This window comes from Phycodurus eques, chromosome 7, assembly GCF_024500275.1.
Source record: "Phycodurus eques isolate BA_2022a chromosome 7, UOR_Pequ_1.1, whole genome shotgun sequence".
In the NCBI taxonomy this organism is placed as follows: domain Eukaryota; kingdom Metazoa; phylum Chordata; class Actinopteri; order Syngnathiformes; family Syngnathidae; genus Phycodurus; species Phycodurus eques.
The window spans coordinates 22,375,667-22,388,175 of record NC_084531.1 but is presented as its reverse complement, the minus strand read 5'-3'; the positions used below and the strand labels follow the sequence as shown (position 1 = coordinate 22,388,175).

The 12,509-nt window shown below is 42.0% G+C and overlaps 1 protein-coding gene across 1 annotated transcript; it reads right to left on the bottom strand.

Annotated features, from left to right (window-relative positions):
• Nucleotides 1-205: 205 nt before the first annotated feature.
• Nucleotides 206-12,355, bottom strand: rilp (Rab interacting lysosomal protein). Its single transcript, XM_061681380.1, is given in 9 exon segments — nt 206-1,502; nt 4,821-4,895; nt 5,018-5,140; nt 6,078-6,241; nt 6,509-6,694; nt 7,933-8,054; nt 10,773-10,899; nt 11,792-11,956; nt 11,958-12,355. Coding segments are annotated over 9 exon segments (1,245 nt in total). The 5' UTR covers nt 12,126-12,355; the 3' UTR covers nt 206-1,387.
• Nucleotides 12,356-12,509: the final 154 nt, after the last annotated feature.

Genomic DNA, 12,509 nt, shown 5'->3' with positions numbered 1-12,509 from the left:
TTTGCCAGGCATTCAATGCAGTCACGTCCAATCTAAATTAAAGGCTACATTGGTTATTTTATTTCAAATCCGCTGTGGTGATGCATGAAATAAATTCTCAGGGGTTCAATGAATGAAGATCTTTCTAATTGCATATGTGTTTTTTAATAGACTTTTATTATGAATATGTCAGTACCACACAAAAACATGTTGTCTTTTGTCACACTTGCATTCAAATTTCTTTTTTTTTTTTCAGAAATAAAATCCATGCTTACAAAAATAAACTGCAAATGCTATTGGAGGAAAAATAACTATAAGGATTTTGTGCTGCCTCTCATATTTAAAAAGTGCTCACTGGCAATGCATTGCTGTGGGCCACACAAGCAGACCCTTTTTTTTTTTTTTTTTTTTTCTAAATTCAAATGTTTATACACATACATTGCAACACCATTAAATAAAGACCCAATAAATGCTATATGCAAGGACCAATGTGTTCTCAAGAACATTTACCATGAAATTATATGTATTTTTAAGCATTATATTATGCTCAAACTGATCTGATTTCCACCACCATTAGCATACCTATAGTGCAATTAACGCTGAGGAAAAAACGGCCTGTTGCAGTGTGAATGCTCCATTTTGCCACACAAGTCTATATTCATAATAATCTCAAAGCTGTCAGTTGTGGTTTGGGTCTTAGGGTCAAGTCAAATTCAGATATATACATATTTATATACAATTTCTTTCCCCCCATAATTTAAAAAAAGTTAGCAAACCCCAAAAATACAATTTTTTTCTGCTATATACAGTGTATTAGTCCAACTCAAGTCTTGTGAGAATAGTTTCCTAAGACATACAAACATACAGTATACTGTATAAGCAGCGTTTTAAGACTCATGGGGTTAAAATGCAGTGACTGCAAAAGAAGGGTAATACCTCATCATAAATCATTTAAAACTCACCGAATTAAATAAAAGTACCATAATAGAACTATGATTAAATTCTTATAATAACTTATAACAGAAAGCGCTTAACCTTACATTTTAAATCCTTGTTAGAGTGCACTTCTCATTCAAAATATATTTGGTAGTCTTTGTTTTTTAAAAGAAATAAAGGACGTATACATATAAGTGCTAACTTTTTTCAGGTAATTGGAATTAAACGTCCTCCTCATATGGTGATTAGTACAATTATGTACGTTTTTTTCTTTACTGACTGAAAACAAAATGGCAGGATATAAAATGAGCTGTGATAGATAAAGAAAAAGTGAGCGAGGTCTGTCTCTTCTTCCAGTTGCATAGTATTTTTGTGATAATGCTGGAAAGCTTACAGGAGCAGAAGCGCATTCTATTAAAACAAGCGGCGGGATAAAAGGGTTGCGGGGACGGCTTTAAAACAAACTTGTCATCTAATGCTGGGATTCCCCGCTGGCCTCGGAGTCCGCGATGATCTCCCAGCTGGACGTGGCGTTGCTCATGTGGGTGGGGCTCCGGCCGCTGCCCGACCACGTCAGGAAGCCAAAGCTGCACCGGACAGAGACGGACAGACCTGAGGTCAGCTCAGCGGGGCGGGGATTAAGGCCAACCAAATATAGCGGAGGACTGGCTAAGGTCTCAAGATAATAATGGGAGGGAAGAACAATGCACAAAAGACCACTGTGGTCAGGAGTTTATTTGCTTTAACCAGGGTTGGGGTGTCTGACCATTATCATTTCTACTTTCCCTCGATCATTCTTAAACTGACCGAGCAAGTCCTTCATTATATTGTACATTGACACAGACACAGAAAGCCTTCAAACTTGTCAAAGGCAAAGGAAAGAACTTTTCCTTCTTGACATTGTGTCACCTATACTATATTGTGAACTAGAAAACATCACAGGATTGTTTTAAGTCCCCAATAAACAAGGGAAGGCAGCGATTACAATGAACACGACACATCAGCAAGAGGTGAAAATCGATATCGAGAGCTCATATGTGTATATCAAAACAAATTATTTTCTCGTTTATAGTTTTACCCCTTCCAAACACTTGAACCACATTTTAAAAGATTTACCCGCATACATTTGTAAAGCATATTGTGAATATATTCGAAGGCAATAAAAAAGTGTAACCACAAAATGTATAGAAAATACAGTAAAGTACTGATAAGTGCTGTGTGTTGTGAATACCCCGAAATTTCCTGGTTTTGAAAGTTGGAAAAACAGTTTAGCGCTAACGACTCTAAATCAGTCTGGCATGCATTCCAATCGCTGACAAGCGACGATCCCCCCAAGCTGAGAACAAGAGCACACTAGCCAACGACTTGAATACCTTCTATTGCAGATTTGAAAAGGACACTTTCACACCCCACACCCACCCGGCCGCACCACCGACCACTATCCCGCCACCGACTTCTGCGTTAACCATCCCCGAACAGGATGTGAGACGCATCTTCAAACAACAAAAGATTAACAAAAGCGGCAGCCCCAGACCATGTGTCCCCAATCCTGCCTCAAAGTCTGCGCGGACCAGCGCGCTCCAGTCTTCACTCAGATCTTCAATAGATCTCTGGAACTGTGTGAAGTTCCATCCTGTTTCAAACGCTCCACCATCATTCCAGTCCCCAAGAAACCTGCAATCTCTGGTCTGAATGACTACAGGCCTGTCGCCTTGACATCTGTGGCTATGAAGTCATTTGAACGTCTCGTGCTGGACCACCTCAAGAGCGTCACAGGTCCCCTGCTGGACCCCCTGCAGTTTGCCTACCGAGCGAACAGGTCTGCGGATGATGCAGTCAACATGGGACTGCACTTCATCCTAGGACACCTCGACAGTGCAAGGGACCTACGCGAGCATCCTGTTCGTGGACTTCAGCTCAGCGTTAAACACCATCATCCCTGAACTCCTTTCATCCAAGCTTCTACAGCTCAGCGTCTCACCTGCCACCTGCCAGTGGATTTACAGCTTTCTGACGGGCAGGACACAGCAGGTCAGGCTGGGGGAGGCCACCTCATCCACACGCAGCATCAGCACTGGGGCGCCCCAAGGTTGTGTCCTCTCTCCGATGCTCTTCTCTCTCTACACGAACGACTGCACCTCAGCGCAGCCAGCTGACAAACTCCTCAAGTTTGCAGATGACACCACTGTCATCGGCCTCATCAAGGACGGTGACGAGTCTGCATATCGACAGGAAGCGGAGCGGCTGGAGCTGTGGTGCGGCCGACACAACCTGGAGCTGAACACGCTCAAGACGGTAGAGATGATCGTGGACTTCAGGAGGCATCCTTCGCCACAGCTGCCCCTCACGTTGTCCAGCTGCCTTGTGTCAACCGTCGAGACCTTCAAGTTCCTGGGAATTACAGTCTCTCAGGACCTGAAGTGGGCGACCAACATCAACTCCGTCCTCAAAAAAGCCCAGCAGAGGATGTAAATCCTGCGGCCTCTGAGAAAGCACGGCCTGCCACCGGAGCTGCTGAGACAGTTCTACACAGCGGTCATCGAATCAGGTCCTGTGTTCTTCCATCACAGTCTGGTTTGGTGCTGCTACAAAAAAGGACAAACTCCGACTGCAACGGACAATCAAAACTGCTGAAAGGATTGTCGGTACCCCCCTACCCACCCTTGAGGACTTGCACGCTGCCAGAACTAAGACAAGAGCGTGCAAAATCCTCTCGGACCCTCCGCATCCCGGTCACCAGCTCTTCCAGCTCCTTCCCTCAGGTAGGCGCTACCGATCAATGCAAACTAGAACTAGCAGACATTCCAACAGCTTCTTCCCTCTTGCAATCAACTTCTTAAACACCTAACATCCAATTCCATTACAACATGCTGGCAATTTGTTGACTTGAGTTCGTTGTCACATTTCTGTGACAATTATATATTATACAATTATTATTAATACAATTATATATTACTCGTGCACTGTAGTTGTGTCGCCACGCTGCAATATTTGCATATCTGTTGTTAACCAATACTGGCCACTCATGCCAGATTAGCATCTGCTCCGTTTGCACACTGATTGAGGAGTATCTGCAACATTTGCACAATCAACATTGTCCCAGATTGTCGCGCTACTCGTCACTTTAAACCGCATACACTCCTTGAAGTCTCAGCGCCCTTTGCACAATGGTCATTGCACCGGACTATTGCAATATTAGTCATTCAAACTGCTCTAAGTGCTCGAGGACTCTTTTGCACGATTTGTTTACAATCGTGCATCTTTTGCACGATTGTAAAAAAATAAAAATAATGTACCGGCATTACCAGATAACTCTTAACCCTTTATTGCTCAGTGACTGTTTTTTGTCAATGTCTTTCTGTCTCCAAAGTGTTCTCTGTCAATTGACTGTCTGTTGTCGTACTAGAGCGGCTCCAACTACCGGAGACATATTCCTTGTGTGTTTTTTTGGACATACTTGGCAAATAAAGATGATTCTGATGGCAGTAAAGCCAGGTACGTGGTTCTCCAGCCAGATTTAATGTTGAGAGTTGACTTCTTGAGATTTATATACTTCCGATTTATATACTACCGAATGGTCAGGAGTCGAGAGCGTCCTCTGGCGCTTAAGCTCACGACCAGAAGCCTTAGAAGAAGCAGGATGCTTGGGGGCCATCGGAGGGATTTTAACTGCATTCTAATCAATATTTATGCTTTCAATAAGTGTACAGGACTTATAGTAACATGGAAAGCTGTTAAAAACAACGAGAAATAAATTTGTTATAAACCGCCAATTTCTGGAATACAGCAGGGATTTCTGCAACAGACAAGTGCAGTACATTCGTTCCACCCAAAAAAGCCTGCAATAAAGTGGGGCCTTGATATAGCGAGGAAAAACTGATCGTTTTTATAAGGATGTGACTCACAGGTTTCGAATGCGTGATTCTGCTGGCTTTTCTGTACCATCCACTTCCATCACAGGACCTTTGTCTTCCTCATCACTACAGAGAAAAATAAATGATGAAAAACATTTCAACTTTATCTGCCATTGAGATCAAATCTTCTGCAAATACACATTCTCTTTTAGTTGGATTTTGGATGGCGATGGATGAAGAGGCTTGACCTGCTGGAGTCAGGGGGAGGAATTCCAAGCATCTTGGCTTTGATGACTTTTCTTCTTTTTGTGATGGCCGATCGCACGGCTTCCAAGAGGAACCCGGGGCACCGTTCCTCGTTCAGAATCTCTCTGGAGACACGGCACAATGGCAGTCGCTTTTATTCAAATCACGGAAGCAAAGATTTTTACAGACATTGCTGTATCGGCACCTACAAGTAACATATGACAATTTCGTTAGAAAACAAATCGACAGTTAATATGCTGTATTTATATCCTCAACGGAGAATAAAGAGCGTATTTTCGGATCAACCTTGACAGGAATCCAGCCATTCTTGCGCTTATGTGTGTGATGTGATTCTTTTCATGTGGTGGGGACAGGAGATAGCAATCTGACGTGCAAAAATCCAATTGAAATCTTGATGTTTAGCAAATAAACACATCATGCTTTATATTAGAGTTTTTCTCACTTGCTAAAAACCGACACCCATTTCCTCAATACCTTAAACACAAATCCCAAAAATGATATTTCTCTATCCATAGTCAAACCTGAAAAACCAGTGCTCACTGAACTCTTATATTGGTTTCTTCACATCATTGGCCACAATTGTGACCCTCAGTTTTGAGTGGCTGTGTTGAAGTTGAGACACCTGTGCTTTTTTGGAGTTTCACTTTGGCCACATGTGCTCACCATTAGGTAACACGAGTGCATCAGAGTGCGAAATGTGTTTTAGTGGGTGAAAATATTTGGGCAGGTTGTGTCCAACTAGGTGAAAAGTGTTCTACCAAAAGAGTGGTCAGTTCATTAAGTGGGTTGAGGGCACTGTAAGGATCCATTCATAGCACTAGTTTTTGCTTCATGTTACTGCCCCCTAGTGGACGAAAAGACAAGAGACTGGAGACTTTATTTTGGTCTGAGATGCTCTATTGTGAAATCTCATGGCATTGAATAAAAAATATGGTATTGTAGACAGAGCATTTAAAATTGGAAACTTTGCAAGATTGCACACATATTGTCTGAATAAAATTTTTTTTTTTTTTTTTAAAAACCGATAGAGAGTTAACCCACCTTTGATAGTAGTTAAGCTCTTCTTGCACCAGGAAGAGGTTGGTTTTGAGCTCATTCCGCTCAAAAATGATGTCACGCACCTCCTTCTTGGTGAAGCAAAGCGGGTCAGGATCCTTGTGGTCAGTTGAAGGCTCTGCCTTACTATTCGTCTGACTTGGACTGGACTAAATAGGAGACAAGAAGGTGTTAGATTTATTCCAACTCTGGTTCTATCTTGAACAACTACAAAAAAAACTATAATTTCCTTTTGTTAGTTACAGATGATTGGAAGTAGTTATCTCCTGATTGAGTTTTACATTTTAGCAATGGGATCTACAGTCAAAAGTTCTATATTTACATTGAGCTGCATCATCTTAAATGAGCACTGTTCTTCATATGTCCTTAAGGAGAGCACATTAGTGAAGGCAAAAGATGATAAACAAGCGTCATACATGGTTGTTGCTGTTGGTCCTGTCCATCTGCGCTTGCAGCTTTTCGATCACTTTGGCTTTCTCTTTCAGGTCGGCCTCCATGTCGGCCTTTCTCTCCACGGTGCTCTTGAGCTGGGCCTGCAGCACGTTCTGCTTGTGTCGCAGCTCCCCATTCATCTTCATGAAGCGCTCCAGCTGCTCCTGGAGCTGCACAGAGGCACACGTCAGTCAAGTCCAGTGCAGTTCACATACATATAAGAAGAAGAAAATTGACCATTTCCTGTGTGGCTGTTAGTAACAGTGTCAGAATAGTCAAAATTAATTTTAAACACAGTCAATAAAGGGCATCTATTTGAGCACATAGAGAATCCAGTCTGGAGGTAAATAGCAAATACACACCCAGTTATGACAGCTGTTGACATCATGTGGTACAAATGGCGTGACACGCGCACACAAATGGAGAGGGAAAACCTGCTCAGACTTGTCTAAAGTGCAACTAAATCCTTAACCAGGAACTACAAGGACACTGTCTGTCATCTTGTGTCTAACACAGCGCCTGTCATAAAGTACATTTCATTTCTAATGTCACATACTGATGCACCAAACCTTGTGTGCTACTATAATAACTCTGGATTAATCGTGTCTATTTTACCTCTTCAATGTTAATTTGACAGTGACATTGATCAAGTGCTTCACATTTGTGTCATCATCACTAAACCTCCGTTGTACACATAGAGACTTTGTTTCTCATGGCTTGTCACTTTGAAGTTCATATTTAAATATGTCGAATGTTGCTGGTGAGTACTCCATTTTGAATTCCTTATGTCCTCAGTGCCGTGGAAAGAAGAATTGTTGACAATTTCAAATGAGACAGCTGAGAAAGAGCACACACGCCTGCCAGGACTCGAGCATTTGAACTATGCGAAGATCATGGCAGCATGGGAAACTTTTCAGATTCAACAAAAATCTGGATGTAAAAGAAAGTTACCTCGTTTTGATGGATGAGAATAGACACAAGCACACCAAATCGCAAACTGATCTGATGATTTGACAGACATACTGTATGTATAGCCATCAGATTCCTCATAATGGGATTTTGGGGGGTAAAACATTCCTGCAAACCACACAATCTGCATCCAGTCCAGAAAAACTCCGTTTGGAATTCCAGATTCTGAGCAGGATAGCGATGGAGATCTATAAAAATGGTCATTTATTTTCAATTAGTATCTTCTTCTTTTTTTTTAACCACACCATTGTGCAGATTTTTCTGATGGGAACAGCTGACCATCATAAAACGTCAATGTTGATGTATCAAAGTCAAAACGAGAAGTTGCAAACAAGTGGGAAAACCCACACCGATGAAAGCAAACCCCTTTGGTGAAAGTAATACATGTCGTGAGTGCACCTAAGTAGAAGAAATACTCTCCAGCTTTACATCTGCTTACCGCCTCCACCTCCTTGGAGATGGTGGCGATCTCTTGAACTTTGGCCCTCAGCTCATCTCTTTGCTTGTCCACCACCTGCTTCAGCTTCAGCATCACCTCTCGCTCCTGCCGCTGGACACGATCTGCACACGGGTAGAGTACACAAAATTGTGCTCAGGTAAGAGTACTGTCACTTTAGAGCAATCAAGTCAAACTCAAAAGAAGTAGTATGTAAGTAGTCAGTGAAAAAAAATGCACAAATACGGAGTAACTGTTGAGTAACTTCTGATTTAATACTACTTTTTTTGTTGTTTTTTAATCAGCGCACGAATGTTCAAAAGACAAAAATATACAATGGGAATGTGAAACTTCAGTTATAGCCCGACAATATCACTTTAACTACAACAATAATACATCAAATCTTTATTAAATAACATCAATTAAGGCAAGTAGAGCCACAACAAATGGTCTTACATTAACTTTCATTGCTTACACTCACCAGGCAGAGATAACACAAAAGCACAACATGTTTTTTCAAGTTTGAAGTGGAGTTCTTCGAGGCTAAAATGTGGACATTTTTTGGCAGACATCGATGACAGCACATGACATACTCTCCACTAGCTGTTCTCTTTCGTGTTCTGTAACATACGTAAATGAATGTGAGGCCAGGGGTGCTGTGCCTCTTCTGACTGCGAGTCGCATGGCGTTGTTTCCCACGCCATTTCGTGCCACGCTTCACGTAAAGTAGTCATATTTGAAAACAATGCTTCTGTGCAGGGGGGCCGTGGAGACTTTGTGTGCGGTCATGTGACTGCCTGGCTCCATTTGATTCGTGTAATGCACTACAACGTCACCAGTGGTTACGTTGGAATGGTCAAACAGTCATGTGACAACGCCCGAGGTAGCAATAAAAGATAGATAGCGGAATGTAGTAAAAGTAGCGTTTCTTCTGAACAACAAGTAAATGTAAAAAGTATATTGTATTATAACGACTCAGAGAAGTGCAGTTTATCCAAAATATTACTTAAGTAAATGTACCCGAGAAAATGCACACATGCACGCACGCACGCACACACACAATTTTGATTGACACGTTTTAAGCATAAACATTTTGACCCTACCGTATTTGACACTATTGCAACTCAATTGCATCACTACACTGTGAGGCGTGGGAGCCTGAACTTGCAGTACATAAAATTCATCTTTCCAGTGACATGACTTCCTGCCCCAAAGTTTTGCTGCTTGAATAAGAAAATACAAGTCACCCAAGCAACTCCACCCTCTGAGTTGACATTAGTGACCAATGACATCAACAATCTGGGAAACATTAGCAGGCACGACTATGATATAATCCAGTACATATTCAGCCATGTGCACCAAACCTACATGATTATAAACTGTAATACAAAAATCCGTCCATATTCGATATCACTTATCATCATTAGGGAATGCTGGAGTTTATCTCAGTAGACTTTGGGCAACAGGCGGACAAACATAGATGAACAACCTTCTTTAAAAACTCCTACGAGAGGATTTACCCAAATGAGACCCAATCGGAAACAGGTCTCCAAGAGCAGTGATTCCCAACCATTAGTGTGCCACGACAGATGATCAGGTGTGCCACGAGTAATTATCAAATCTCACTTAATTGCTCTGAAAATTATTCATTTGCCTCTTTGTTCATCTACATATGCCAGCAACGTATGGTGACAGGCAGAACAATTAAATGCTCTTCCACTAGAAAGCAAGCAGTAACATTCACCTGTGTATACGCCTTGTTTCATTCAAACGACAGAATGATTATTATTAATTACATGGTGCCGCGAATAGCTCAAATCTGCAAGTAACGGAAATGATAATTGCCTATAGATGTCACAAGATGGCGGTAAAGCACTAATGTTGTCTTCATGAAGCTCCGCAGCTCACTTCAACATCATGTAGTTCCATGGGAACAAAATGGCAAAATATGGCGGCGAGACACTACTTTTGTCTTCATGAAGCTTCTCACCGTACTTGAACATGCAGTAGTGGCACGAAAGCAATACTTATAGATAAACATGGCAAAATGCCTCAGCGCGAATATGCAGGGGTTCAGGTGAATTCCGTATACAGCAGCAGTGGTTCTCAAAGTGTGGTAAGTATCACCAGTGGTAGGCGGGCTCCCTCTGGTTGTACGGGAAAGAATCACGTGATGACATTTTCAAAGCACCTTAAACTTTTTTTTCTATCCACGACATTACATTGGAAAAGTACAGTTCAGTTGTATTTAACTTTAAAGTAAAATACATACACACGTAATCTTTTAGAACAGTTTCTTTTCAAACATTTAGGTAATTTGTTTTTAATTAAACTTTAATGTGTCATATTATTTAACTGAATCCTTATTCACAGACAGTTTTGAATTTTCCTATATTTTAGCGCAGTGTGAATGTTCAAACTGTTACGGTGGCTTACAATAATATGAAATAAAACCTCTGCCCCATTTTTGATGAACATTTCGGCCTACTCCGCTGCTGTATTTCAATGTTGTCATGATGGTGGTATTTTTTGAGGTTGTACTTGGTGTTAAAAGTTTAAGAACAACTACAGTAGAGTTTATGCTTTTTTGAGGGATTTTTTTTTTTTTTGGATGGTGTGACATGAGATTTTACGTATGTATAGAATGTGCCTTGGCTAAATAAAGGTTGTGAAACACTGACAGATGAGTGATGCCAAATTGTACAGCTTTTTGTCAGCATTATCTAATCTGGGTGGACCGTGGCATGAAAATTTGATCATTTGCCATTTAAAAAAAAAAAAAAGGGGGGGGGGGGGGGGGTTAACAGCCCGATGCTTGCAGCTTTAAGTATACTTGGACGTACCATCCTGCACGTGGCTTCCCTTTAGCCTGTTCTGCAGCTGTCTGTTGTCTTCCTGAAGCTGCTGGATTTGCACTTGCAGCTCCTCACACTTGCTCCTCCATTGCTGCTCCTTCTGTTGCTGCTCCTCCTGCTTGACGGAACAGGACACAATGGCAGATGAGACACAAATAGCGTTTCCACGGTCTTACTACACACAAGTTCAGCAACTTTAATCTTGTAATAACATGTCCCCTGAGTTTTTAAGGTGCGGTCTGACTTTGATACTGAACAGTTATGCCAAGTACTGTTTACAGGAACCTATGTTGTCAGAAATAACAGTAATGTTAAATATTTAATGTTAGTGTTACTGTAATAGAAGCAAAGAAAGCACAAAGTGACATTGCAGTCAAAACTGTAGCCTGTGTTAACAACATTTTGATGAACAGTAACGACAGGTGTAGTGCAACTGTAATGGAGCCAAGGAAAGAAACAGTAGACTCAGAATTTAGCCCGTCATGATTATTTGTTTTTTTGGGGGGGGGGGCGGGTAAGCATTTTTAAACAGACGCTATATAATAAAAAAAAATACAGTGCAACGCAAGTTACTGATTATTTTAATGAGTGATAACTGCACTCTCTTTCTGGTGAAATGATCAAAGAGCACAAATAGTTGTAAAGTTGACGCTGCCAAAATGTAAGGTAATTACTTGAAACGACATTCAAAATATACTGAAGAGTAAAAGTACCGTCCAGTAAGTGTGGCTCAGTTTCCACCATTTTAGAATGAATGACCAAACCATTTTTTTTTTTTTAAAGATAAACGAGTTGAATTGAGGCTGCTTGCTTTTTATGCCTTTGTTTCTTCGTGTGAGACAAATTTTAAGTGCCTTTTGGCACAGTGAGTGCACAATGTACTCTAAACTAGAGCCAGCCGTCCGCGTGCATGTAATACACAGTCATTAAGTTGTTGTGATGGTGTAACAGCAAGAAGAGAAAGCAATCCACTCGCTTTTGAGTCTAATTACGCGTATTTCCCTCACCCGCGTTTCGTGATTTTCGTTGATTTCGTCGTTGTCCTTGGCCGCTCGTTTCTTGCGCTGCAGCTGTAAGCTCTCGAAGGCCCGGAGCAGTTCTTCTTCACGGTGCTGGTGTGCCTGATTCCTGGCCGCGAAGCTCTCCAGAAGCTCCAGCACTTTCACCACCCTGGGCTACCAGGCCCAGCACGCTCTCTTTGCCGTAGCCGTCGATGAGCCTCTCCAGCTCGGCGCCGAGGACTTTGGCAATCTCGTAGACGTCGTCCACCGCGAGTGACGAGCAGCTCTTGTCGAAGCAGCCGCCGTTTGCTGCTTCGCTGTGAGACGCGGGTTGCTCCATGTCTGAAGTCGAACGCTGCAACTTGTCATGCTCCTCTTCAGCGTCAACCAAACAGAAGGCGGCTCATCGGAGCAGCGACCGCATTAAAAAAAAAGTAAAAATAAATAAATAAATAAATAAATATACAACATTTAAAAAATGTCAATTTAGAAGGGGAGGAGTGGAAATGTATGTAAACCTGCTCATGTGGTCACATAAAACAGAAGGGAGGAGAAAAAACTACGACATGGGACTCCTGTGTACTAGTGCATGATAATAGCTGACTTGCAGTCAAGCCGCTGCTGGGTCCTCCCACTTTGCGAACCAATGGCGCGACACACACGCAGGGCACTTGCGTGACAGGTCGTCGTGCCCGTCGTGGTACATTCACCCGCCAGAGCGTCA